Source organism: Electrophorus electricus, chromosome 17, assembly GCF_041902795.1.
Source record: "Electrophorus electricus isolate QZ-2024a chromosome 17, ASM4190279v1, whole genome shotgun sequence".
Classification (NCBI taxonomy): Eukaryota; Metazoa; Chordata; class Actinopteri; order Gymnotiformes; family Gymnotidae; genus Electrophorus; species Electrophorus electricus.
This window is the reverse complement of record NC_137513.1, coordinates 11,680,001-11,707,731: the sequence shown is the minus strand read 5'-3', so window position 1 is coordinate 11,707,731 and position 27,731 is coordinate 11,680,001. Positions and strand designations below refer to the sequence as shown.

Sequence of the window (27,731 nt, the reverse complement as noted above, 5' to 3'; positions counted from 1 at the left end):
ACCTCTTTTATTTACGTCAGTACTAAACAAACTGATATGGTAGAAATGTAGCACAGAAAACGTGCCCTTAACACAAAACGGTGTCTAACAGTCTAAAAATGCCTACGATTGCATTCTTTTCACATTTAACAACAGCCAACAACCTAGCAGTTAACAGTGGTTCCATATCAGAGATTCTAAAACTTGGAGGATTGACTCTTTTGTGTTTTCCTTGTGAAAAAGAGGCCTGATTCAATGTCATTAGCCAGTGCAGGGAAAACCAGTTCTCTGCAGCACACACGTGCTTTGTGTGTGTGTGTGAGAGAGAGAGAGAGAGAGAGAAAGAGAGATTCAAAATTGTAATGAAGTACACAAGGTTTCCAGAGAAACAGGACATTTTGAACAGAGGACATTTTGCATCGGCTGTGCAAGCAAAGTGTATATATAAAAGATCATGATTCAGAATTGTAGTGAATTATATTTGATGTGCACAGCTCAAGTTTCAAGTTTCAAGTTTGGTTTATTTGTCACATACATAGTCATACACAGTATAACTCGCAGTGAAATGGTTGATGAAGCTGATGAAGGACCACTACATTTCTTACTACAGTACCCTACGGTTAATCACCCGGAATTTGGATAGAGAGAGGGAAAATGTTCAGTGTATCTGGGCCCCAGTTCTGGGATTTGAAAGTCCTAAATAATGTGTACAGACTGTAAAATGGTCTTATATAAATACTGTCATAACACCTGCTGAAGAACCTTTTTTTGAATGTTAGTCATATGCTTTTGTGTGTGTGTGTGTGTGTGTGTGTGTGTGTGTGTGTGTGTGTGTGTGTGTGAGAGAGAGAGAATGTTCGGTGTATGTGGGCCCCAGTACTGGGATTTGAAAGTCCTAAATAATGTGTACAGACTGCAAGATGGTCTTATATAATACTGTCATAACACCTGCCGCAGAACCATTTTTTGAATGTTAGATTCTTTTGTGTGTGTGTGTGTGTGTGTGTGTGTGTGTGTGTGTGTGTGTGTGCGCGCGCACATGTAAGAGATGGAGAGAGAAAGAGATTCAAAATTGTAGTGAAGTACACAACGTTTCCAGAGAAACAGGACATTTTGAACAGAGGTTCATCATCAGCTGTGCAAGCAAAATGTATATATAAAAGATTGTGATTTAAAATTATAGTGAATTACATTCGATGTGCACAGCTGATGAAAGACCTCTACATTTCTTACTATAGTACCCTACAGTTAATCACCTGGAATTTGGAGAGAGAGAGGGAGAATGTATGCGGGCCCCAGTTTTCGGGTTTAAAAGTCCTAATTAATGCGTACAGACTGTGAGATGGTCTTATATAAATAGTCATAACACCTGTGTGTGTGTGTGTGTGTGAGAGAGAGAGAGAGAGAGAGAGAGAGAGAGAGAGAGAGAGAGAGAGAGAGAGAAAGAAAGAAAGAAAGAAAGAAAGAAAGAAAGAGAGAGAGAGTATGGGCCAACCATGGACTACACCCTACCAGTTCCATAACATATAGGCCTATTGGATCTCTTTTTGCCTTCTACAGTGGATTCATTCTGAGATTAACAATGGTGCGTATAGTTTTGCACAAAACATTTCACATTATACAGAACTCCTGCAATTACATTGCCAACACCCTCATTGACTTCTCATACTGTCCTACAACACCAACAATGACTACCAACAAAGAGGTCATATCTTACTGTATGTGGTACCACCAACTGCTACTGTCACACACCACACTCCTAGTGCCATTAAACATGACTAACTGCTGCTGTCATAAAGTTCTACTGTAGGCACAAATATACCTTAGAATCTATACAGCTGTCTGTTGAATGCCAAAAACAAAATATCACTGCGTGTACGTGTTGTTCTGACAATAAAATATTGACACTGTCATTGAAGGTGACATATTCCACTATTATAAAATGTCTGGCAGTGACTTTTCTGTCTGATGTTTACCTTAGCTGGCCTTTTCAGCTCTGTGATACTTTGCATGCAATAATACTGATCTTTAAGTGGAAAAATGGGCTCCCACTCCAGGTTACGACACAGTATTTCCTGTGTACTAATGACTATTCACTTTGAATTGAGAATTCCAGGTTATAGGACTCAATGCCACACTGGGACGGCTAACCCCTTGATAGCTTTGTTTCTTAACTGATTTTATTGTGTATTGATAGCATCTATGCAAGCAGTGCACTAAAATAATGATTTTCAGTGTGTTCATGCTATTGTTTTTGCATAGAAGTACTCTCCGGAGAAGGGTGGGGGGGTTAGTTTAGCCGCGGATGCAAGGACTTTCTTGTTGTCATGGCAATTGCTTTTCTCTGCCTATTCGAGCATAGATAAGATTTTTCCTCTTTTTTGCGCATTGATTCTCTCGGAAAAATAGTGGTAAATGTAAACGAAACTAGTGTGGCTAACAAAATGTCTTCCCCAGCTGTAGTTTACAATCCACCTACTCACAATCCACTCACACGGCACACCGTAGGGATGCGCAATTCGGTTGCTTTGGCGACCAGAATACGCGTTCGAAAGGAGATGAAGTCATTGTTACGCTAACAGTTGCTATAGTTACAGCCTAGAGAGGGCGCTGCGGAGGGGCAGTCTACGTAATGTGACGCACGGCGGGGGCGTGTCCGCGCTGCGCAAGGCTGCTTGTTGTTCCCGCAGAGAGGCAAGAAGATGGCGGCCGTGTCAAGTGGAGGAGCTTCTGGGTCTGCTGCGACCGGGATTACGCACTCTGCCCGACCGGCCGCAGGCATTGGCACCCAGAATAGAGCACAAACATCCCCTGGGATCAACCACCAAAGTCGACCTGCCCAAACGGCAGGGTGTATCACTAACCCCGGCCACTCTTCGGTCAGCAGGCCAGCCCGAGTGGGCTACTATGAAATCGAGCGGACCATCGGCAAGGGGAATTTTGCCGTCGTTAAACTAGCCACACACCTTGTCACAAAAGCAAAGGTAAGAATAATGCCTCTGCAATATTTAGGGTCAGCATTTTTAAGTTGTCAATGTCATATTCCGTGATATTTTTCTGCAGTTGTAGCACCATTGCTGAAAGCGCTCTCCTTCTAGCAAGTCCTTCGGCTAGGTTGCGATTGGGCCTTCTGGCTGTGTTGTGTAGCTAGCTAGCTAGCTAACGCGAAATGGCTTGTATCTAAGTTGATTAGCTAGCGTTAGCTAAGTGCTATCTGTTTTTGCGGGCTTTTCGATCTTAACTGCTGTGAGGTTTTCGCGCTTAACTAATAATTATAGTCTTCGTATATAAAAGAGAGTACCGCAAGGGATATTATTTGGATAGCTAGCCAAACCAGTAAAATTAGCAAACGTTAACTAACTGACTTCTTGCGTACCCACCGACCAGATTCCCTGGACCTTTGGATGTGACTTAGAAGTCGTTTGTCATATGACGATGCCATCAGGAGCAAGCGCATTAGACTAACCGGTGGAGTGGAATAGAGTCTAAAGTTACATTATATTTTATTTTATATTAAGGATGGTTGCTAGCTAAGTAGGTTAGCTATCTAGATATGGTAAACCTGCTGGCAGGTAAATCGTTATGCTAGCTAGCTAAGATAAGATACAGTTTCTGAAGTATCTAGGACTGCTGACCCATGTGTTCAACCGAGCTTGTCATCTTGTAATTCACCAGATGCAGCCCTCAATAAGATTATTAACGACTTGGATAACGCTAGCTAACTTTCGACTTGAAGTAGGTATTAAGATTGCTGGACAGTCGTGTTGGACCATCGGCCCGTTTTGATATGTGAGTGGTGCAAGTGTTTGCTTGTCTCAGCTCTTTGGTTGAGGGCTGTTTTGCTGCTTGCGTGTTTTATTTCTGGGGGCGGGGGGAGCACCGACTTATTATTGTAGGTATTGGAAAGTTACCTCTACCATAGAGAAGCGGGAGTATTCCTGTGTGTTCGTGTGTCACTGCGTATCCTTTTTACTGTGCGTATGTTTTGCATTGTGTGGGCGTCCTGTAGGCAGATGTACCGTTGACACAGTCCGTACTCGGGATAGATAGAGTCTGTCAGTGCTTGAGTCCTGGGCCTTCTACAGTATCCGAGATCACGGTGTGAAATCGACTACGCCAGATGTCGATGTTTTACAACCCTGGCGACTGTCATAATGGAGCCGCAGTGCATAACGAGACTGCATCGTCAAAAGGCAAGTTTCCTTGGTTCGCACGGGGGATCACCTTAGACCGAAAGATGGTTTAGGTTGCTAAACCAGCTTTAGTAAGCTTTTGAGATCAGCTATAAGACGATGGTACTAATCGACGCGGTTGGATAATACCTACCAGTGTGCTTGCTGTCTGGAGGATGGAAGCAACGTGGAACACCTGAAATGGCGTAAACGCATGGTTCTTGGTCTAGGGCTGTATATATATATTTTTTTTTGCATTTGCCGTCGTCTTAGGATCTGTTTCATGTCTTCTACCAGTATTGACATGAGGGTGTTTACAGAAAACAGATCTGTTTTCTGAATTTGTTTAATGTGTTGTGTATATCTGGTCTGCAGGTTGGCTGTTATGGACATAATAATGTGGTGGAATCTTGAATAACTGATGGAGAAATTGTAGTGTTCTTGGTATTGGGTCTGATAAATGCTCCCAAAAGTGTAAAAAGAATCTGATGTTTTTAACTTTTATGTAATGTATCAATAATTTTAGGCCAACATAATTTGTCCACTGGAGCCAGAAGTCCAGTTCAAATTTCTACTTGCATATTCTTTTGAATATCAGAGCTGGAAAGTCTTGTTCAACTCTGAATGTTTAGTTGCTGTTCAACTTTAGTTGGATTCTGTGAGCAGTCCAACAGAGCTAGCGAAGCACTAGCCAGAGAGCACAGATTAGAGTTCTGCTGTGCCCTAACTAGCTGGGTGCTGTCATTTTGTTGTTGCATCATTGCAAAATTAGAGTGCATATTGTCAGTTCGTTCACAGGTTGTAATTGATTACAGCTTTCCATTTCAGTTAACTGTGCCTGCAAAATATACCTGACCTAGGATCCAGGAGTGGTCCATCTCTTATTTTTACTGTTTTTGCTGTATTTTATGAATCATGACCAAGCGCAAATCTTTTTTTTTTTTTTTTTTTTTTTATGCGTTAACTGCCAAACTCATGATAAAACAACGAAATCAACAGCTTGCCTTTGTTATTGTTAGGATGATCTCTTCAACACTCTATTAGTTTGCCTTTTACAGATCTGATTGTCTGTGGCTGTTATTCAACATCATTAACTGCAGTATGTGATTAATTTTGCATTGCCTGTAGTCAGAGCTGTCTATGTTGCTAGTTAGGAGCTGTACGTTGCAAGTAAAGGATTTATAGTTAAAATCCATTTAATGTCCTTTAAATTTTCATAGAAAAACTAAAAGATTAACAAGAACAACACATTACTCAACGGCCTTTATGTTCTATGCATTATACACTCATGAAAAATTGTCATTTTATAATTAGCGTGTTTACATTGACCAATGCTGTGATTTATATTGGTCAACTGAAAACAAGTGATTAGGCAGCCGCTAGTAATTGATTTCAAGAGATCCAACTTAAGCAAGCGTAGCTGTAGCAGTGGTTGTAGGAAAAATCACCATATATCCCTCAGAATACCTTTAAAACATCACTGCTTTACCATGGAGGTTATTTTTGTGCTACGGCAGTCAATTAATAATTAATTACTTAATTTCTGCTTAATTATTATAATTAAGAAGCAATTAAGAAGCAACGATAGCTGTGACTACCTTTGTGTGACAAATATACGTATAGTTTTATTTAAATGCTATCTATCTAAATACTAATGTTAAGAATGGCAAACAATGTTTCCAATCACAGTTAAGCACTTTATTCATAGTGCTGAAACATGCAAGCATTCATGTTCCTTCACTTTGTGGTTTTAATCTGGAAGACAAATTTATGTAGGCAACAAGCATTTTATTCTCTTCAATGTTTTAAAACCTAATATACCTTTAATGTAATATACTAAATATAAAGCCAGAAGCATTTAATGTCTGGATTTGGGCTAAACATGGAATGAACATCATTAGAATGAAGAAATTAGAGAGAGAGTTTTTGTATTCATGTTTATAATGAACACAGTTCATTCACTTTCACATGCAACATGCATTCAGTATTGTACTGCGTAACTGGCAGGGCTGCAAAGTAGTCTTTACTACTACTCTGTAGGTGTGGAAATTTACATGCGAGTGAACAACTCAAGGTGACAGTTAATGAAATGTATATGTTTTATCACACATGAAGATATAGGCAGTAAAGTTGGGAGATATTTTTCTTATTTTGGATATTGTACAACTATAAGAAAAGAAGAGAAACACAAGGTGTTTTTTGTTTTTTTTTTGTTTTTTTTTTATTACAATGACAGTGAAGTTAAGAGATCCACAAACTTTACATTAATGTTTTAACAACACATCCATCTCAGAGGGCAACCCTAGTCACTGCACATAACTACTTGCTTTTGTGCCTGTTTCAGATGAATAAATGCTCAGATTACATGCCCTTGATGCTTCTATAGTCCTCTGTCTTAATGACACCTTATGCAACAGCCAGTGGTTTACATAATGCCAGCTTGGTCCAGCTTTTCAGTGTAAGCAGACAGAGGTTGACAGTCTAGTCATCTATTCATTTATCTGCTCTGGAGGATTTGGGACTGAATTTATACATTTTAGACAACCAGATCTGTATGTTAAATTTTCACTGTGCCCATTATGCCTCTTCACTCTACACCTATGCAGACATCTCCTAGTTATGGTACCAGTGGGACTTTCTGTACAGGTTTATTTATTAGGATAGGGAGATCATTAACTAACCCTTCCTCCTCAGGTTTGTTTATATTTACATTTCAACAAACCTGCTTTGTTTTTACATTGTTTAGTGTTTTTACATTGTCTAGTGAAGGAAGAATACTATGCACTTAAATATTTAAGCAAAAGGAGTGAAATTTATTTAATACAGCTGATAAGTGTGGACCTGTTGTCATTTGGAGAAAAGACCTTTACAAGAAGGAAACAATCAAATAGCTTTCTGGTGCAAGTTTTTTTTTTTTTTTTTTTTTTTTTTAAGGCCGAAAAGCTCTGACATCATGCCACTGTTAGTCTTCCATTTTTTCTTCCACTATTAATCATGCCATTTCAGTAGGACATCTGCCTGATTTAGCACAGTATCATATTGTAGATAATACTCACTGTACCCGTTTCTATCTTTTCCCTAAAATTCTTAAATAAAATAATCATGGATGTCCTATTGTATCTGCTTGTTCCTGCCCAACAGAAATATTATCCCAGTTTCTGCATGTCATTTTTCAACCAATTGTTTAGTCCTTAATATGCTAAAAACTCTTCACACTTTGTACAAATCCTTGAACGCCTGAAATCACAAACGCTTCCTGCCACCTCCTTGCTTTTTCAGTGGACATTAAAGGTTTGTATGGTGATCTCTAATGAAGATGGTTTGAGAGCTTTAAAACATGTTCTTAAAGACCTGAGAAGAACCCTTCTGCAGATATTCTCTTAATGTCAGAACTTGTTAACCCTGAACTTGTACAACTTTGACTCCATGTACTACTCACAAATTAGAGGAGTTAGTATGGATACTAAAATGTGACTGTCCTGTGCTAACCTCTGTGCTGGATTAATTGAGAAACGTATTTTTTTTAATCAATATACTGGACCTCTACTCTTTAAAATTTCTTTGATACATTGATGTCATTTTTGTTATCGCTGCATGCACATTAGAAGAGTTCAAACTGTTTCTTTCTCCAAATTCCACCCAGCGCTTGGAATATACATGGACATCCTGGCATGAGGATAACCCTTTTGGATGTTTCAGTTTGCAAATTCTTGTTAAACCTTCAGACTCGCATTCCTATTTACAATATAATTCATTACATTCCAAGGCCTTGGAAAAACTCTATCCCTTAATCACAGTTACTTAGACTTAAATGTATTTGCAGTGAGAATGAAAACTTCCTCCAGAAAAGTATGGAAATGTGTGATTATGGTGGGTTTCCTAAGGAAGTAATCCATGATGCCTTTTATCGCATTTTACCTTTTCAGAGAGTGAACGCACTGACCTATAAATAATCGGCTGTTAAGATAGCAAGAATTCCTTTGGTGCCTATTTATCATCCTACGAATAAAACAGTGGCATATATTATTCAGAATCCTCCACAATGATGCAGATATTCCATACCTTTAAGGATCCTCCACTAATCCACTACAGACAAGACAAAGTTATCAATGACATGCTCGTCAAGATATAAATGACCATTCAGATAGCTGCGGTACTGCAGCCTGCAACTGCTCTAGATGTACTACATACATGTACATTTATTAACACAGCCACTAAAATAACTGGCTCAAAAAGATCAATTGTCATCATCCATTCCTCCTCATGCATTACTGTGGGAGTTGTCTACTATATAACTTGCAAAAGATGGCTTACACTATCGGTTTGTTGAACACATTCAGACCATCAAAATTAAGGATTTGTCATTTCCAGTGGCAAGGCTTTTAATGCTAATAGACATTCCATTAATGAGAGATCAGTTTGCATTGCCAGTTGTTTGGAAATTAGTAAACTCAAAGGAAAAGTACTCATTTTCACTCTTGGAACTTTAGAACTCCATAGAATTAATGTTGTGATTTATATATCTATTTTTTCATATATAAACTGGTTCCTCTTCTACAAATTCAGAAGCACTTTTTTTGCTCAGTTAATGAATAACCCCTGTCCGAAATGTCCTGCGCCCCCCCTGTGTGTGTGTGTGTGTGTGTGTGTGTGTGTGTGTGTGTGTGTGTGTGTGTGTGTGTGTGTGTGTGTGTGTGTGTGTGTGTGTGTGCAATGCAAAGCTGACTATATCTCCTGCACTGTAGACTGTTTGCGCAGCAGTTTATCCCCTTGTGCTAGGTACTCCAGTGGCCATGTTAAATTCACTTGTAGCACATCCAGCCACTATCCAAATGGTCATCCATCCCAATCCTAACAAGAATGTTCTCAATGTCTCTCTCGTTCATAGGCGACCAGTAAAGGATCCCTAAAATGGACATGGTCTCTGCATCATCCCAGAGGATTCCAAAGTGTTAAACACAATACCAGCCACTGTTTTGTAGGATAAGTCAGCACCAAGGAAATTCCTGTTGTTGCAACAGTAGATTGCCCAAAAGCATGGAAATGTGTGAAAATTTGCATGGCTGCATATTTCCTAAGGAGGTTGTGGATGATGCCTTTGCTCGTGTTTTGTCTGTTCAGAGAATTAAATCACTTGCTTGTGGGTAATCTACTGTTGTTTGAGCCTGTAGTTCTTTCTATAGTATAATAAATATACTGGTTTGAATATATTAATGATTATGTACTTTGTCTTGTATATGAACAAAATTGTCAGGGGACTTAATATAGGGGACTAAGGCCTCTTGCATCATCCAGTTATCTAGAATCTTATTTGTCATTTCTGTTGGTTAATCAGTTTTCCCAAGCTCCACTACTGATTAGCTGTATAGTTATGTTCTCAAATCCATGCAGAAGCATTTTCAGAACTAATCTATTGTGATTGTAGCCCATGTGTTGAGAGAGAAGGGGGGGGGGGGTTAAGGCACATGCTGAAGTAAAGGAGGCTGGACTGGAGTCCTGAAAAGCAGGCAAGTACTGGTGGGATGTGGCTTGCCCGCCTCCTAGGGCAAGAAAATAGTGATACGGAAGTATATTTTAAATATACACTTAGAGCGTTTTCACACTTGTCCTGAATACTTGACAGGGTGACGGGGACACACACACACTCACGCACGCACACGGACACATACGGTCACGTGCAGACAGTTGGACATGTGCACGCTCACAGAGAGGCAGACGGACACACACATACACTCACAGACAGGCAGACAGAGACGCATTTGTGGACAGAGAGACATGCTCACGGACAGGCAGACGGACACGTGCGCGCACACGCTCACGGACAGGCAGACGGACACGTGCGCGCACACGCTCACGGACAGGCAGACGGACACGTGCTCAGACAGACAGATGCGTGTGTGCACACCCACTCCTTGTTATACGCATACTCACAAGGAGACTCCAACCTGCTGCTGCAATAGCATTATCCTTATTCAATAAGATGTCAGCGTCTGTACAGTTATCACTGCTATGGCTCTGAACAGGCATGCGTAACAGACCGCAAATGGCTTCTTTCACCCCAAGCATCCACTGCAATGCTGCAGGCATGGATGGAAAACAACATGCTTATCTATGGATTAAAAAACAAAATATCCAGTACATTCTGGCTTTAATAATCATGGAAACAAATAAGCCAAAAACAACAACAAAAAAATCCAAGTGCTGCTGGGATTAACCAAATGGCATCACAAGCAGCTTCCTTTCTTTCCTTTTTATATATGTCTTAAAGCCAAATTTCAATTTTTAGATTTTTTTTAAAGAACTAAAGCCTATTCAGTTCCTGAGTTTAGAGCTAAGATAACGCTGTCAGTATGAGGTCCAGTATAATATGGTGCAATCATACATGGTGCATAATACAGTTGGTTGTATGTGCATGCACGTCAGTATAAGATCTAAAAGTAGTAGTTAGAGTACACTCACTTAATCATAGGTATGACTCAGACACACATGGACAGATTAAACAGCAGACATGCTAAGACTTGCCACTACTTGGGTCGCTCACCTTTTGTCTACCCCCCGCCCCCACTTTCTCTCCATTATAGTTCGAAGCCATAGGTGACTATGTTAATTAACAGTAGTGCTGTCTGTTTACAGATATTATTTAGAGTTGTTTGGTGCTGGTGTTGGAAAGCAGCATTGCTTTCCCTCCTGGTGTATTTCTTTCCTTTAAAATAATGTTAATAATTTTTTTCCGTTTGTCTCTTCATTTGGTTAGTTTATTTGGAGTGTTCTGGGTGAGCTTTTGTTCTCCTCTGCTTGAGTCCTGTTGTCCCCACATTTACAGAACTCTACCCAGGGAACCACAGGCCATACCATCAGTTTACCCAGGAGGGGTAATGGATTTATTCAGATGAACAGCCATGTAGTGAATTTAATCTGGAGGTTATAGGCTTATCCTGGAGAACAGCCATACCAGGATTTTGCACTGGAAAGAGGTCAGGGGTTTATCCTGGAGAATGCCCATGGGTTTACTCTGTTGTGGGCTAATATGTTTACTCGGGGGTTTAGCGATGGGTTTACTCCAGGGAACAGTCATATTTCAATGGAAAGACTTGGTGGTTTCTGTCCATTACTAGACTTGCTTCCACAAATTGTGATATTCTGTGTTTAGGGATTTTGTTGCTCTACATTAGACAATTAACTATTAAGATGTTTATTCTCAAGCAGTAAGCATTACTGATCAGAATGATCTCATCTCAAGTGCGTTGATGAACAATGATTCTTATAAATTACTTATAAAATTACTTTGAAGCAGTGTTTACATATGCAGGTTTCCATTTTTGACTCTCTTATTCTTTTTTATTCTCCCACTTTATCTCCCTCCCTCTCTCTTTCTCATAATTATACCCTGGTATGGCCTCCACATGCTGTAGAGATGCTACATTTCCATCCATCCCTTCTTTGTTTGATTGTCCTCATTTACACTTCACATCTCAGTGCTTTGTTACTCTTGCTTGCAGATGCAGACTCGTGTCTGTGCAAGCTGTATGTGTGTGTGTATTGTATGTTTAAAAGACTTAAAAAGAGAGGCATCAAGTAGTAATAAACTTACTTATGGAATAATTTCTGTACATTGACGATGATGACTGATTCCCTCTGTAAAAAATACCCTCTGCAGAGAATACCTCTGATGTCACTGCATTCTTTTTCTGTGAGAGATGTGAGAAATTCCTGGGGATGCCCTGGAAATGTTTGTGTGTGGGGGTGCCCATGTTTTCAGTTTACTGCTGCTAAACTCCCAAGTGAGTAATCAAGTCTGAATGACCATTGTTACCTCTTGTGAATAGTTTGTCTGCTCATCATATTGGTAAAGAGAGGTAAGCTAGCATGTGTCATTTTTGTTGGAAATTGTGTGGATTGGAGATGGCGAAAAAGTCGTTTATAAGACAATGAGATGTGGACAAGAAGCTTTATGTTCACAGCTGAATAATAAGCACAATTACAAACAAAATATTACATTTACCTTTTTGTTTCAACAGTTTACCCCTCCTCACACTCTATCTCTTGCAAATTTAGATACTATGTTGACCTAGTGAACTCAGACGCGTGTGCCGTGTGTGTAGTGAGCATTATCAGCCGTTTTTACCAGCTGATCATGTTTTTATAGTGCTTCTGCTCTATTCTGCTCTGATGAGGTTATTTTGGGCCCATTTGCATTGCCAAGAACTCTTTGTACAGTTCAGAACAGTGAATGGGATTTTACTTTGTGCTTTTCTGTGTCTGTGTCAGACTGAGTATGATTTTACAATTGATGCTTGACATGATGGTTTAGTATTGCATACTTTATAACAAATGGATTTGGGAAATGCAGTTACTTTCCAAAATATTTTAAGTATAGTGACAGAACACTGTGCGCCGTGGTAGTTTATAATAAGTAGCCTAATTAAAAACAAAGAGAAACTGAAAAGAAACAAGGTTATTTCTGTGTCTCTTCCATGTGGGGAAAAAAAGTGCCATTATAACCTTTCGTTGCATTTTCTACGGAAATTATGTACAAAATGAAGCCACAAATAACCTCATTTATTTAAAAAATATTTAAATGTAAAAATATAAAAATGACACTGTCCACACGTCCCATGCCACTCATCAGGGGGCCCCACACTGGGCTACACCATTCCCCTCACAGCAGGGGTGGGTTCATCAACCTGGGGCACACTCCCAGTGGGGTGGAGCTCGTGTTTACCTCCTGTCAAATGTGGGTTCAAGTCCCGGGTAGGATGGCTGCCTTCAGGCTTCGTTACATGGCAGTATGGTATGTTTGTCCGTATTGTACAACCCTATTTCTAGTATTCATTTAATGTTGTATTTGTGTATTGGACTGCACAGTTAGTACTGAAGTTTGTATTAACAACCAATCACAGTAGTTGGAAGCTGAACGACATGCTTTATATAAATGATCTGTACTTGTTTGCTTTGTGTGTTTTGCACATATGTGGTATTACGGCTCTAATTTGTTTTCATAAGCAGTAATGAGTAGTTCAGTTTTCTGAGCTGATTTGAACTTTAAAATAAATAACTGATTTTGCCTGTTCACAAGGGCTGCAACTAATGGCTACACCTAATTATTTTTGATAATCGAATCTGTCAGTTGTTGGGTCAGATCACTGACTGGTCTGATAATGATTCAAGTGATTACTTGGTGCCTTTATATAAAGGTGAGCAGTTAATTTTTAGTCAACTTTCCTGCTTTTACAAAAGTATATAATTGTTTATATAATGTTTTATTTACATTTAAATAAACTATAACAAAATATAACCAACTATACCAGTTTCACCATAATCAAATAATCCAACCCATCCCTCTAAATTGAAAATAAATAAATAACAGGGTGAGGATAGAAACATGCATTCTGAGTAACTTGCAAATTTTAAGCACTACTTTGTCAGGCAAAAAAATCCTTCAGGATTAATTTATGTGGAAGATTGCACTTGCATAGCTAACAATGTTCCCAAATAAATACCATAAAATTTGTCCCAATTCCCAGAATATGTTTTTTCAAACCTATGGTTTAAGTACAGAGGAAATCCATGCTTTTACCAATTCCCATGTCAGTAAATATCAGTAAATGAACTAATTGGTTTCAGTGCGGTTCTGATGCCCTGTAAAACATCTTTGTCTTGTCATGTCAGGGAGAGACTGCTTCATCTTTCATCAGCCAGAAGGTGTTGGATAGCTTGCACCTGTTCAAGGATCTGCTCCATCATTGCCTGCTTAGAGCCCAAACATGTAGCACAGTCCTTCCAAAAAGCTAAATATTTTTCATATAGTTTCAAATAAAACATTGTATGTTTATTTGTTAATGAATTGATTTATTCGTTTAGCTACACCAACAGCAACCTAATAAAATGCCATTTTCTTTGCCTATATGCCTATATAAAGACAGCACTTTATAGAGGTAATTAGAGACGTACCATTATTATAATAATTGTTTATTATTATTATTATTATTAATAATTACTATTACTACTATCATCATTGTCAATACAAAATGTACATTGAACCTTAAGGTACAACACAACTACAAAACTACAGAATAGGTTTGAAAAAAAATAAACGGACAGTTACCATGATCAGATTGTGTTGACAAAGTACCAAGTCCACTTGCTTCTTTCTCAGTTCTCTTTTCCAATGCCAGCTGTGTATGGCATGGCAATCTCTAAGAGTGTGATCAGTTTTTTGCCTTTGGTCTTGCAGTCCGCTTGACACTGCCAAATTGAGGCTAAGACTGGAACAGTTTGGCCAATGCAAAAGCTTGATTGTGGCTGCAATGTTAGTTTTATCTCGCAGTGCATCACCTAGCACGCCAGCAATGTTAGCAGCTTTGTGGCTTTCTGGGGAAAAATGTTGTTTTGAGACATTTAGACTGTAATTTCCAGTCTTGGGTAATTCATTGAACAGTCAGTGACTTGTATGATGTCATGTTCACTGATGACCACATATCTGTTGTCAATGAATAGATGTCTGCAGTTGACAGCACCACCTGTTGTTGGGCATCTTGTCAAACTTTCTTATACAAGTCAGGAATCGCTTTTAGAAAATAATTTCCTTCCAGTTAGCTTATACTGGCAATCAACTGTTTGCATCCTGGCTTTAAATGACGGATTTTCAACTGCATGGAATGACACCATTTCTTTAGCGAGGAATTTTGTAACCACTAATGTACATGCCTTCCATCATGCACTCTCTTATACATTTTGTGGATTTGGTGAAAGCTCCTGTTATTATTTGTTGTGGCAGTGCTGCTGTGGCTTTGCCAGCAGTGACCATACAGCTTTTTCTGGTTGACAGCAGTTGAGAAGCAATTTAAGGGGTGCTTAATTTTTAGATGCGAATGCATGGTCGACATGTTAACATCTTTAGCTGTGACTGTTTTTAGGTTTGGTCTTCTCTGTCACCTAGTGTTATTATACATAAAGCATTACAATATCAAGCCACAGATTTAAGATATGAAAAATTAGCTAAAAGATTATTTGCTAGTGTAGACCAAGTTGTTCATATAAATAGTCTAGTTAAAACAATAATATAGCTGACTGCAATTTTTTTTAATACTTTTTAAGAAAACAGAATTTTGCCTTGCGACTGGCAGATGTAGCCTGTATCCAAAGAACTGAAGATGGATCCATTTTTTTCATGTGTCTTCATCATGTTGGATGTTACCTTTTGTAACAGACTTCACCATTTTGGATGCATTCTCTTTTGTAATGCAGACTTGTTGCTCCACATGTAAACCCCAGGATTCTAGCACTTCTTTCCAAGTGCTTTCATTATCAGAAATAAATTGCCACTTTCTTTTTTGCACCGCTTTCTCTTTGCACTTATTTCTTTTACTGCTAATATTCTCCATTCGCTTTCCTTAGACCACTCACTTTGACATGCAGTACATGCAGCACATGTGACTTATATTGCTGTAAATCAATAAATACTGTAGTATTTTGTGGTGTGTATACTATGGTATATTTCTGTAAACTGTATATCCTACAGTCTTGGACTTTGTGTGTGACCTATGAAAAGTGAGGTCTGTTAAAGACTCTTGCCACATGGTTTCATTGTACTGGTGACACTGCTTCCTGTTTTCGAAACTTGCACCACCATCACAGTTTTAGCTATTCTTCTTCCATCATTAGCGATAGTTTTATCTGTGAGAAGTGCAGATTAACTGCTATTGCTAGAGTTACGCATTCAGACCTTAGAAAGTGTTAGACATATTGAGGAACTAGAAGTACAAGCTCTGGATACCTTGGGCAATGTTTGCAAGCCCTCAACTCTAAGGGTACAAATTTTCTTTCTGAACTTCTTTAGCAAGTCTATCAGTTGTTAGATATTAAGGGCATTAAAACTACTCCTTATCAGCCCCAAACAGAGGGCCTGGTGGAAAGATTTAATCATACGCTGAAGTCTATGCTTCTCAGATTCATCTCACAGTCAGGAAAAGACTGGGACCAGTGGTTACCATATCTCGTTTGCATATCGAGAGGTGCCGCAAGCATCTACGGGGTTCTCTCCGTTTGAGCTTCTGTATGGACAGCAAATATGAGGACCACTGGGCTTGTTAAAGGAGTTGTGAGAAGGTTCTCAAGGTGAGCGTCAGAACATTGTCCAGTATGTTATCCAGATAGGGGGGCGTTTGATGCAGATGATTTCATTAGCTCAGGAGAATTTTTTATTAACTAAATAAAAAATACGTTCCGTATAAGGTATTTCACAAGGTGCGGAAAATGACTTATGAAATCTGTATGCTGGAATGGAGTAAACAGAAACAAATCTTTCATATAAATCTTCTTAGAGTTCCATCCTAGATCAGAGCCAGTGGAAATGCAGCTGTTTGTATGAGCTGTGGAAGATGAGGAGGAGCCAATTGGGCAGTATTTTCCTATTGGTAGTGACACACATGCAATCAATATGTCTCACCTAGAGCCGATCGAGCACCAACAGCTAAAGGAGTTACTGGATCTGGCTCTATTCCAGGAAAGACCAGGATATACAGATCTGGTTCGGCATGATATTAATTTTACTGAAGATGCCCCAGTGCAGAAAGAGAGTTATTGCGTTCCTGAGCAATTACTACCTACTGACATTATAGTATCATTAGGTGTAATCGAGCCTTCTACCAGTGAATGGTGTAGTCCAGTAGTGTTGGTGCCAAAGAAAGATGGTGCTATTAGATTTTGCATCGACTTCAGGCATATTAATGCACTGTTGAAGTTTGACCCCTATACGATGCCATGCATTGTTGAATCAGTGGAGTGGCTAGGGAAAGCGAAATATATTACATCGGTGGATTTATGTAAGGGCTATTGGCAGGTCCCACTGAATGATGAAGCAAAGGAGTTGATTGCATTTAGGACTCCATATGGACTTTATCATTTTAGGGTTATGCCGTTTGGCTTGCAGGGAGCACCAGCAACTTTCCAGAGACTTATGGATAAGGTGTTGCAGGGCACTGACACATTTGCTGCTGCGTATTTGGATTATGTTATTTTTAGTGAGAGCTGGGAGGAGCATTGCGAGCACCTTAAACAAGCTCTGGAAGGGATTGATGATGCAGGATTGACTATTAATCCACAAAAATGTGCCCTGGCTAAAAAAGAGATCAGTTACTTGGGTTTCATAATAGGAAATGGGGTCACTTGTTCTCAGCTGTCAAAAGTGGAGGCAATTCGCAACTGCAGACAACTTACAACTAAGAAAAAGTTAAGATCCTTTTTGGGTTTGGTGGGCTGGTATCGCAGATTTATTTCAAAATTTTCTGAGAGAGTTTCTGTCCGTACAAATCTGACCCGGGCTTCGGCCCGAACAAGGTGATCTGGACCGAGCAGTGCGAGGAGGCGTTTCAAGATTTGAAAGGCGCACTGTGTGGGGAGTTGGTGTTGCTCAGCCCAGACTTTGGTCAGCTGTTTATCTTACAAACTGATGCTTCAGGAGTCGGCCTGTGAGCATTGCAGGAGGTGAATAGACAGTGCAGGCCAATCCTCTTCCTGAGCCAAAAAATGTTTCCCAGGGAGAAGTGGTACTCTATGGTTGAACAAGAGTGCCTGGCCATTAAGGGGGCATTAGACTCTCTGAGATATTATCTCTTGGGGAGGTCTTTCGTATTGGAAACAGATCATCGGGCATTGCAATGGCTGGAGAAGATGCGTGACTAACGCAAGGATTGCGTGTTGGTATTTGTCTATGCAGCCATACAAGTTCAAGGTGTGATATCGGCCTGGAGCCATGAATCAGGTCGCAGACTCTTTGTCCCACCTTCCAGAGAATGTGGAATAGGTCTGTGGCAGTTGTTTTATTTTTATTTTTGTGGTGATGGTGCGGCTTTTGACATTTTAAGGACTGTGTTTAGTCTCTAGAAGGGGGAGGAGATGTAACGGGATTCTGGCTCGTTCCATGTGGACAAACAGCAGAGCCGAATATTAGAGGGATAACATTGACAATATAGGGGGTTGAAAGACTTTTATTTTAATTACACCGCTATTAGAGGGAACAAACTTGCCATTTGCTGGAGTTTTGTAAAGTTATTGTAAATTGTCTTACATTGTTCAGGGTGGCCAACTGACTGTGTAGATAACTACTAGAGTTAATGTATCTGTGTAGATATAGATATATTTATTATAATAAGGTAACAGGAGTTTGGATTAAAAGCATGTACCTATTTGTTTTGTTTAGCGGTTGTAAGGGGTCAAGTTAAGAGTCGTGCCAAGAATTGAGGGAGTTGTAGTTTTGGTTTACGTTATTGGAGCAGGTAATTTTCCAAATAGAAAGGGGAAGGATAAAATTGTGATTAATAGCCCTGTGTTTGAATATGGGTGTAGTTATTTTAATTGGGATAATGGGAAAATGTTTTAAATGATGGCCTTGCTTTGGAATTATAAGGGAGAGATATTATGAATTTAATACATTTGATATCTAGAATGGTTTGGTCTAAGGGGTAAAGATTAAATATAAGGAGTGGCATTGGAATGCGAGGAGAGACACGTTGATTGAATGCCATAATTGGGAGCATGTTAAGTTGCCTTATTTTGGGTTAAATTTTGTTGTTGTGCATGACTGGATTTATTTTTTCTTTGGTTTGTTGAGATAAAAGTTTTGTTGTTGCTTCATGCTCCTGTCACTGGACCTTTTGTGGAAAATAAATCTCCCTTATTGGCATGATTACTACTGGAATCATCCGCTGTTTGATCTCCCCCCGCTATCTTGTTACACATCTAAAGCATTCATAATTAAATTGAATCCTAACAGATCATAGATTTAATGTACTTTGTCTAACAGAAACCTGGATCAAGCCAAATGACTAAATATCTTGAAGCGTGTCCTTCAGGATACAGCTATGTACAACGACCTCATCTAACTTGTCATGGAGGCAGCATTGCAGTTATTTATGCTGACGTATTGGGCATAAACTAGAAAGCTGGTTATGATTTCAAGTCCTTTGAGATTATTTTTACTAGCATAAATTATTTAGCCAGCAATAAAAAGTCTGCCCAGTCTCTTCCACCAATTGGCATCATCAGGCCATCAGTACCCTATTAAGAATTTATTAATGAGTTTGCAGATTTCCTTTCTAATGTAGTCACTCTAGTAGAAAGAGCCATTATTTTTGGTCAAACACCAGTACTCAGATAACTTCACATAGTAGTAATGAGTTCATGAATTTAATCAATGATAAAATTAAGCACATTAGAGAACATTGAGTATTAACGTATCGGGCAGTTACTTGGAGATTAGAGCAACCAAGCCAAAAGAGACTCTAGAATCTTTTACTCCTATCCAAGATCCTGAACTTACAGCTCTGATCTCTTGTTCAAAATCTTCCACTTGCTTACTAGATTCATTACCCACACACGTTCTTAAGGATATCCTACCTGAGGTAATTGAACCTTTACTACATTTATATTTGACATTTGGCAGATACTCTTATCCAGAGCGACTTACAAAAGTGTTTTGTCATTTACTCTAAGAATACATTCTAGCTAGAACAGTAGGTTAAAGTCCAAGATAGCAATGAACTAGAATGCTGAACTAGAATAAAGGGATCCATGCTGATGTCTAGAAATGCAAAATACATAAGCGCTATCTCAGACAACAATCAGTGCAATAAACACCACCCTACAATAAGGACTAGAGTTTCAGTTAGTCAACATGGGAGCAGGATCAGTGGTCATTTAAATATTCCACAAATAGATGGGTCTTCACTCTGCGTTTGAAGACTGCAAGGGACACTGCTGTACAGACAGCCAGCGGAAGTCTGTTCCACCATCTAAGAGTCAGAACAGAGAATGCTCTCTGCTTGTCTTCCATGAGCCATGAAGCATGGTATTTCAAGCCGAGCTGTTCTTGAGGTTCGAAGTACACAAGGCTTTGTCCCTTGACATCATGTATGGAGGTGCTGGTCCGTTTTTGGCTTTATAGGCAAGTATCAAAGTTTTAAATCTTATGCATGCAGCTTCTGGAAGCCAATGAAGGGAGTGCAGCAGTGAAGTCATGTGAACTTTGGAAGATTGAAGACCAGTCGTGCTGCTGCGTTCTGGACAGGTTGTAGAGGTCTAATGGCTTTTGGAGGAAAACCAGCAAGTAGCGAGTTGCAGTAGTTTAGCTTTGAAATTACAAGAAACTGCACAACTTCCTCGTCAGCTTTCTATAAGAGAAAGGGCTGAATCCTTCATATGTTACAAAGAAGAAATCTGCAAGATCGGCTCGGATTTGAAACATGAGATGAGAACGACAACTGGTTGTCCAAAATAATGCCCAGGCTACGAGCAGCTTCACCTGGTGATACCAAGGAGTTCTCGTTGGAAACTGACGTCATGGTAAGGGCTGGGAGTTGCTGGGATGTACAGAAGCTCTGTTTTACTGGGGTTGAGCTTCAAGTAGTTATGACACAATGTCAGCCAAGCATGCCAAGATACATCTGGAAACCCGTGTCGGAGAGTGGGAAAGAGAATGAATTGGGTGTCGTCAGCATAGCAGTGGTAGGAGAAGTTATGAGAAGATATTATATCTCCAAGAAACGTGTATACATAGAGAAAAGAAGAGGGCCTAATACTCAGCCCTGTGGGACATCGGTGGAGAGTCAACATAGATTGAATGTGGATCCTCTCCATGATAGCTGATAGGACTGTCCCTCCAGATAGGATTGAAGCTATTTCCATGCGGAGCTAGTCACACCAAGGCTGGAGACAACAGAGAGGAGAATATTGTGGTTTACTGTGTCAAATGCTGCAGAAAGGTTCAGAAGAATCAAGACACGTTTCATCTGAGGAGAGAAAAGAAAAAGAAGCCAGAGAGTTGGATGTTGGGAAATGAACACTGGTTGGAAAAGTGGGAACAGAGGAAAAGGACTGGTTGATTGCTGCAACCTTCTCCTCAAAGGTGATGGATTAAGGAGAGAAGAAAAAATACTGAAGAGCTTGCATGGATCAGATGCTGATGATTCAAATTTTCCTCTGTAATAGGATGACTTTGCAGATCTTACTTCCAGTGAGAAATTGGAAAGGAGAGATTATGAGTTGAATCTAGGTGTTTTTTGTCCCCCCCCCCCCCCCCCCAATCCACCATTCTCTGCAGTTCTTAGTTTTGTTAGCCAGTGTTTTGAGTGTTTGTTAACCAGGGGGCAGGTAGGGAAAATATTGTAGGTCTAGAGGAGAGAAGGCACAGAAGATTCATTGATCAGGAGAGTGCAGAAAGGAAAGTATTAGTAACTGCATCCAGGGAGAGAGAAGAATGAGAGTCAGGGTTAGGAAGGGTGGACAAAAAAGAAGTATGGGAAGAGGAAATGGTGCACAGATTGTGACAGAAGGAGGAAGAACACATTGGGGAGGTATGGATGGAAAGAGAGAAGGATAGGAAGTAATGGTCTGAGATGTGGAGGAGGATGACTGCGATGTCCAATGTTGTGGTGGTCCAGATGAAAATCAGGTCTAGAACATTGCCTGCTCTGTTTGTAGGAGGAGACTGTTTGAGGGTGATGTCAAATGACATCAACAGCGGAAGGATGCAGAAGGAAAGTAGCTTGTGTGATGGAAGGTTTAAAGTCACCAAGGAGAATGAGTGGATTTCCTTCAATGAGGAATTGACTCAGGAGGACATCAAGCTTGTCAATGAAGTTATCTAGGGAACCTGGAGGGTGGTAGATGACGATGTGAAGTTTGGTGGAGATGGACACTACTAGCTTGAAATTCAAAAGAAGAACTAGAAAGAGCAGAGAAGGAAAGTGGAGTGAAATGCCACTTTCGAGACAATAATAAACCTGTGCCACCCCTGCTGAGATGCCTCGGAGAATGGGTGAATGAAAATGCAGAGGACAGGGCAGCTGGAGTTGCTGAGTTCTCAGGGGTCATCCAGGTCTCTGTTAGAGCTAGGAGGTGTAGCGAGTGGAGGGATGCTAGGGCTGAGATGAAGTTAGCCTTTTGGACAGCATATTGACAATTCCAGAGCCCTTCTGCCACCACAATCTGTTGGGAGTAAATGAGGTTGCTGAGATTGCAGTTTCTACAATGATGGTGTCTAGGAGATCCGTGGGTATGTAGGCAGGAATTGCAATACACATTTCAGATTGGTAAGATGCTAGGTTTGTGGATATATGTGACAAAAGTGGGGGGGGGGGGGGGGGGGAGATACTTGGATGAGTTTGAGAGGTCCAGTCTCGGTGTACATGAGGAACTAAAAGAAAAGTTCAACAAAAGCCTTCTACATGTGTTGATCACTGCTACAGACATATACTGTAATGGAGTCATCCTAATTTAACAGATCAGTAAGTCCTGTGTCTGACCTCAAATTCACACCTAGGACCAAGGCAAAACTACACCTGCAGAAAGTAACTACAGCTAACAGCATACAAACAACTAGGTTCAGACAAGAAGCCTTGAATTTAACAGAATCTAAGGCAAAAGGAAGTAAACTCAGAGCCTACCTTAACCAACCGGAGGATGATCCAATAGAAAGGAAAAAAAACCCCAAAGCACTCTAAATTTAATAAACTTTTTGAACATTTGCTATGTATCTTAATCATTCAAATTGGCAGTAATCAGACTACTTCTTAAAAAAAAAAAAAAAACTAACCTCATCCCGTCAGTTGTCAAACTACAGGCTGAACACAAACCTTGCATATATTTTTGAGATCCTAAAAAAAGCTGTAGCTCAGCGTCGAAGATCTTATCTAGCCAGTCGCTACATAAATGGAGACTTCTCAGCATACAAGCTTAGCTGTATTTTTTTTTTCTTTATATAAGCTACCTCTAGGTGACTTTCTGCATAGACATTGTACAAGTTTCCACTGATGATACTCAGTTATACGTCTCAGCCAAGCCAGAGGACTTGTATTAGCTTAATATTATTGAGGAATGCATAAAGGATGTCAGACACTGGATGTTGAGAGTTTCTTTCGCTTAATCTTTTTTCTAAGATGTCAGGACATTGGAGACTGCAACCTCCTCTGCTTCACTGAGTCGTGGCTGAACTCGGCGGTAGCGAGCCACGCCATCCAAGCATGCTGGATAGATTAATCGGTAGCCGCTCTGGATGATGCGGAATGGGACATGTTCTGGTGCAGCACTGATGTCAGCAACTTTACGGAGGCAGTAGTAGGGTTTATTGGGAAACTGGTGGACGACACAATTCCAAGAGCCACCGTCAAGACGTTTCCCAACCAGAAGCCCTGGGTGGACAAAACCATCCGCGAGACTCTGAACTCTCGCACTACTGCCTACAACGCAGGGATCATCAGCGGGAACGTGGACAAGTACAAATCTGCGGCATACGGAGTGCGCAGGGCGGTGAGCGAGGCGAAGCAGCGCTACGGGAGGAAACTAGAGTCAGAGTTCCAGCAGAGTGGCTCTGGATTCCTGTGGCATGGGTTACAGACGATCACGGACTACAGGTGCCCACCCTCTGGACTGATGAGTGCGGATGAGTCTCTGGCGAACGAGCTAAACACATTCTTCGCTCGCTTCGAGGCTACATCTAGCAGCACTAATGCTAACAATGCTAATGGTGCTATCGGTGCAGGCAACGGCGCATGCGCAGAGCCCACCATGGGCCAGCACCCTCTCATCATGGACAGTGGTGTGAGGAGAGTGTTCAATAGCTGTTTAACCAGGAAGGCGGCAGGACCAGACGGCATCTGCGGTAGCGTCCTCAAAGCCTGCGCAGACCAGCTAGCCCCGGTAATCACCGATATCTTCAGCCTCACCCTCACCCATCATCAAGTTTGCTGACGATACTGTCGTCATGGGCCTGATCTCGGACAACGATGAGAGGGCCTACCTGGAGCAGATTAACACTTGGAGAACTGGTGCCAAGAAAATAATCTCCTTCTGAACGTCAGCAAGACAAAGGAACTGATTGTGGATTGCAGCAAGAAGCAGGAGTGGCACTAGCAACCCGTGAGGATCAACAGAACCACGGTGGAGAGAGTAGACAGTTTCAGGTTCCTTGGATTTCACATTTCGCAGGACCTGTCCTGGTCCCGCCACACCAACTCTCTGGCAAAGGTTCGTCAACGTCTCTACCACCTCAGATGCCTAGGAGACTTCAGACTGCCCTCCAAGGTGCTGTGGAACTTCTACACCAGCACTATTGAGAGCATCCTCACAGGGAACATCACAGCCTGGTTTGGGAACAGCACCAAGTAGGACAGACGAGCACTCAAGAGGGTGGTGCGTTTAGCAGAGCGCATCATTCATACGGAACTTCCTGACCTGCATACCATCTACTACAAGTTGTGCCAGACCAAGGCCAGGAGGATTGTGAAGGACCCCACCCATCCCAACAATAGGCTCTTTTCTCTGTTGAGGTCAGGGAAGCGCTTTCACTCCCTGAAGACCAACGCAGAGAGACTGAGGAGAAGCTTATTCCCGCAGGCCATTTGTGCCCTGAATCAGGGCAACTGATGAACTGTGGGGACTCTGTGCCCTCTGGGTATGATGTCAATAACATCACAACAAACTGTTTAAATTAAAAAAAAAAAAAGAAAGAAAGAAAAAAAAAAAAGCAACCTGTAAAATTGTGTTTTCATTGTATATATGCATATCCATACGCTCCCTTTCCATTTATTATTTATCTGGACAATATTCATTAATGCACATCCATTTCCCTGATCTGCATATTTTATGTATCTCTCCTCAGCTGCAGGCTACAGGCAGAGCAGTCACCAAAGGCATTTCACTGCCAGTTATACTGTATATAACTATGTATGTGACAAATAAACTTTGAACTTTTGAACTTAATCCTGACAGAACAGATGTGCTTCTGTTAGGCCTTCACTCAATAAATTTCAGTGGTCTTCCAAATACATTTTCTCTAACAGTTAAAGATCTTGGAGTAATTATGGCTTCGAATCTCATGTAAATATTTCTAGGACTGCCACCTCAGCAACATTGCAAAGATTAGGAAAATGATCTCCTCACATGATGCAGAAAAGATAGTCCATGCATTTATCACTTCAAGATTGGACTATTGTAATGCCTTACTATCTGGCTTTACCATTAAGTGCCTAAACAAGCTCCAGCTAGTTCAAAATGCAGCAGAGTTCTTACTAGAAAATTTGATCATGTTAATCCTATCTTAGTTATATTACATAGACTCACAGTAAAATTTAATATTGAATATAAAATACTTCTAATAATCTACAAAGCACTGATTGGTCTTGCCCCACAGTACATTAGAGAACACCTAGTGTATTATGACTCACCACATCTGCTTATATCAAGAAGTGCAGAAAATCTACCACAGGGGGCAGAGGCTTTTCCTATAAAGCTCCTGCACTATAAAATATCCTTCCTGTAAATGTGAGAGACTCAGAAACAGACTCAATATTTAAGGCAAGGCTGAAAACCTATCTGTACAGTCAAGCATTTTATCTTTGCACATTATAGTTCCCTAATTTACACATCCATGTACCTGGACATGCTTAATAATCTATTCTCTCTTTCTGCCGAGGTACACCTACCCCATGTTGTTACCATGATGTTACTGAGCCTGAACTCATCTTAGATGCCATGGCTACCACACCTCCACTCCAGCCAACAACTTCTCCATTGCCCTTCTAGGGACTTATAGAAAACCGGACTAGACATTGATTGCTTTTTTCCCTTCATTTTTATTATTTATTTATTTTTCTCTTTTACTGCTTATTCTGCTCCTATTGTTTATATTGTTACTATTATAGTGTCTGTTGTTGGCCAGAGGAGAATGAGTCTTGGTTCCTCTCAAGGTTTCTTCCTCATGCTCTAAGAAGTTTTTCCTTGCCTCTTTCGCTCTTGCCTTGCTCACTGGGGGCTTGGACTTGAACATTTGCAAAGCTGCTTTGTGACATCAACTATTGTAAAAAGTGTGGTATAAATAAATTTGACTTGACTCAACCTTTTTTTCCCGGGTGAAGGGGTATTACGGAGTATTTGTCTCAGCTGGTGACATTATTTGGCAATGAGATGGCAGAGCCAGCAGGACAAAATACAGGGCCACTGTTTTTGTCTCAACACTGTTAAACATTTGTCCAAAATACGCACGTGCACACACACACAAGCTCTCTCTTTGTTTTTTTTTTCTTGTAATATACAGTGCAAGAGAAATGATTAGTATGTCTTTTTGAATTTATCTGAATGCATGCTATCTCCTTAATTATATTAAGGTGCAGATTTAAAAATGACAATTTTGTTTTAAGGGATATTTTGTCTGCTATTGTGAAGGCCCTGTTTTTCAGTATGGAACCTAAAGCCTCTCATTATTGAATGTGATTGAGGTGTATATGGAATAGGGTTTTTGCGGGTTTGTATACATGTAGTAGAGCTGCATAATTTGTGTTTATTTGCTTTTTCAAAACTGATATCACAGAAGGCTAAAGTATCCAAACGAGCTCTCTAACATATATCACAAATTGTTTTATTGTGTTGTGAGGATCCTGACCAATCACAGCCATTCTAGGTGATGGTTCATCAGTGGTTTTGAATATATTTTAACCACCTTGGAGTGCCACCAACGAGTTTCTATTTGGCACCTAAACTGTCAGTCTGATTTCTTGATTACTTGTCATATTGCAGCCACAGTATGTAGCAGGGTAATGTCAGTGTAGCGTTTTTGTCCATATCATGCAACCCATAGTATGCGTTTGCATGAAGTTTGGCTTTGTGTCAGAATATGTGGCATTGTGTGGGTATAGAGGGAGTGGCTGACTGTGTGTGCATGGTTCAGTTTGAGTGTATGTGGCAATGTGTACATGATGTGCATTGGCAGCTGCTGTTCTGCGATACAGTGCATTGCTCTCTGTCTCTCTCATTCTCTCTCTCTCTCTCTCTCTCTCTCTCTCTCTCTCTCTCTCTCTCTTCCCCCCCCCCCCCACTCAGGTGGCGATTAAAATAGTGGATAAGACACAATTGGATGATGAGAACCTGAAGAAGATATTCCGTGAGGTTCAGATTATGAAGATGTTGCGGCACCCCCACATCATTCGCTTGTACCAGGTCCCGCCTCCACCAGTCCCCCAGCTGATTGGTCTCAATTAGCTGTTACTCTCTTTGGGTCAATCAGGGACTGAAGCTGCTTCACACTACTAAAATGTCACAAGATGCTACAGGCAGACACATGCTCTCGTGTTTTGTTAGATCATCAGGATAAATGCAGCCCTAATTTTGTATGTGTCTGTTTATTGTGTAGGTGATGGAAACAGAAAGGATGATATATTTAGTAACTGAATATGCTAGTGGTGGTGAGATCTTTGGTAAGTCTTTTTTATTAGAGGATTGCCTCTTTTGTCTACTTGACTCAGTTTCCATTGTCATTATGTCATTCACATCTCCCTTTGGTTGTTCTACTTTTTAACTTAAAAAAATTGAGGAAATGTTTTTCATAACGTCTAAAACGACTTTCCTCCTAATGGTGCTGTGCTCTTTCTGAAATGTGTGTGCGTGGGTTTGTGGATATGTGTATCTGTATAACTACATGTGTATCTGTGTTTGCATGTGTTGGGTCATCTGGTGGGTTTGTGCATAAGTGTATTAACTGTGTGTGTGTGTGTGTGTGTGTGTGTGTGTGTGTGTGTGTGTGTGTGTGTG

At 40.5% G+C, this 27,731-nt stretch overlaps 1 protein-coding gene across 5 annotated transcripts in view; it reads left to right on the top strand.

The window, feature by feature from the left end:
- Positions 1–2,657: 2,657 nt before the first annotated feature.
- sik3 (SIK family kinase 3) overlaps positions 2,658–27,731 on the top strand; it is a 48,689-nt gene continuing 23,615 nt past the window's right edge. For 2 of the 5 annotated variants that reach the window (XM_081699650.1, XM_081699649.1), the window contains exons 1-3: positions 2,660–2,963; positions 27,024–27,140; positions 27,334–27,397. In XM_081699650.1, the coding sequence (XP_081555776.1) occupies positions 2,682–2,963; positions 27,024–27,140; positions 27,334–27,397 (463 nt within the window). In that variant the 5' untranslated portion in view covers positions 2,660–2,681. Of the gene's footprint in view, positions 2,964–27,023; positions 27,141–27,333; positions 27,398–27,731 lie in introns of all 5 variants that reach the window. The other 3 variants (XM_035534065.2, XM_035534064.2, XM_081699652.1) reach the window with 2 other exon arrangements.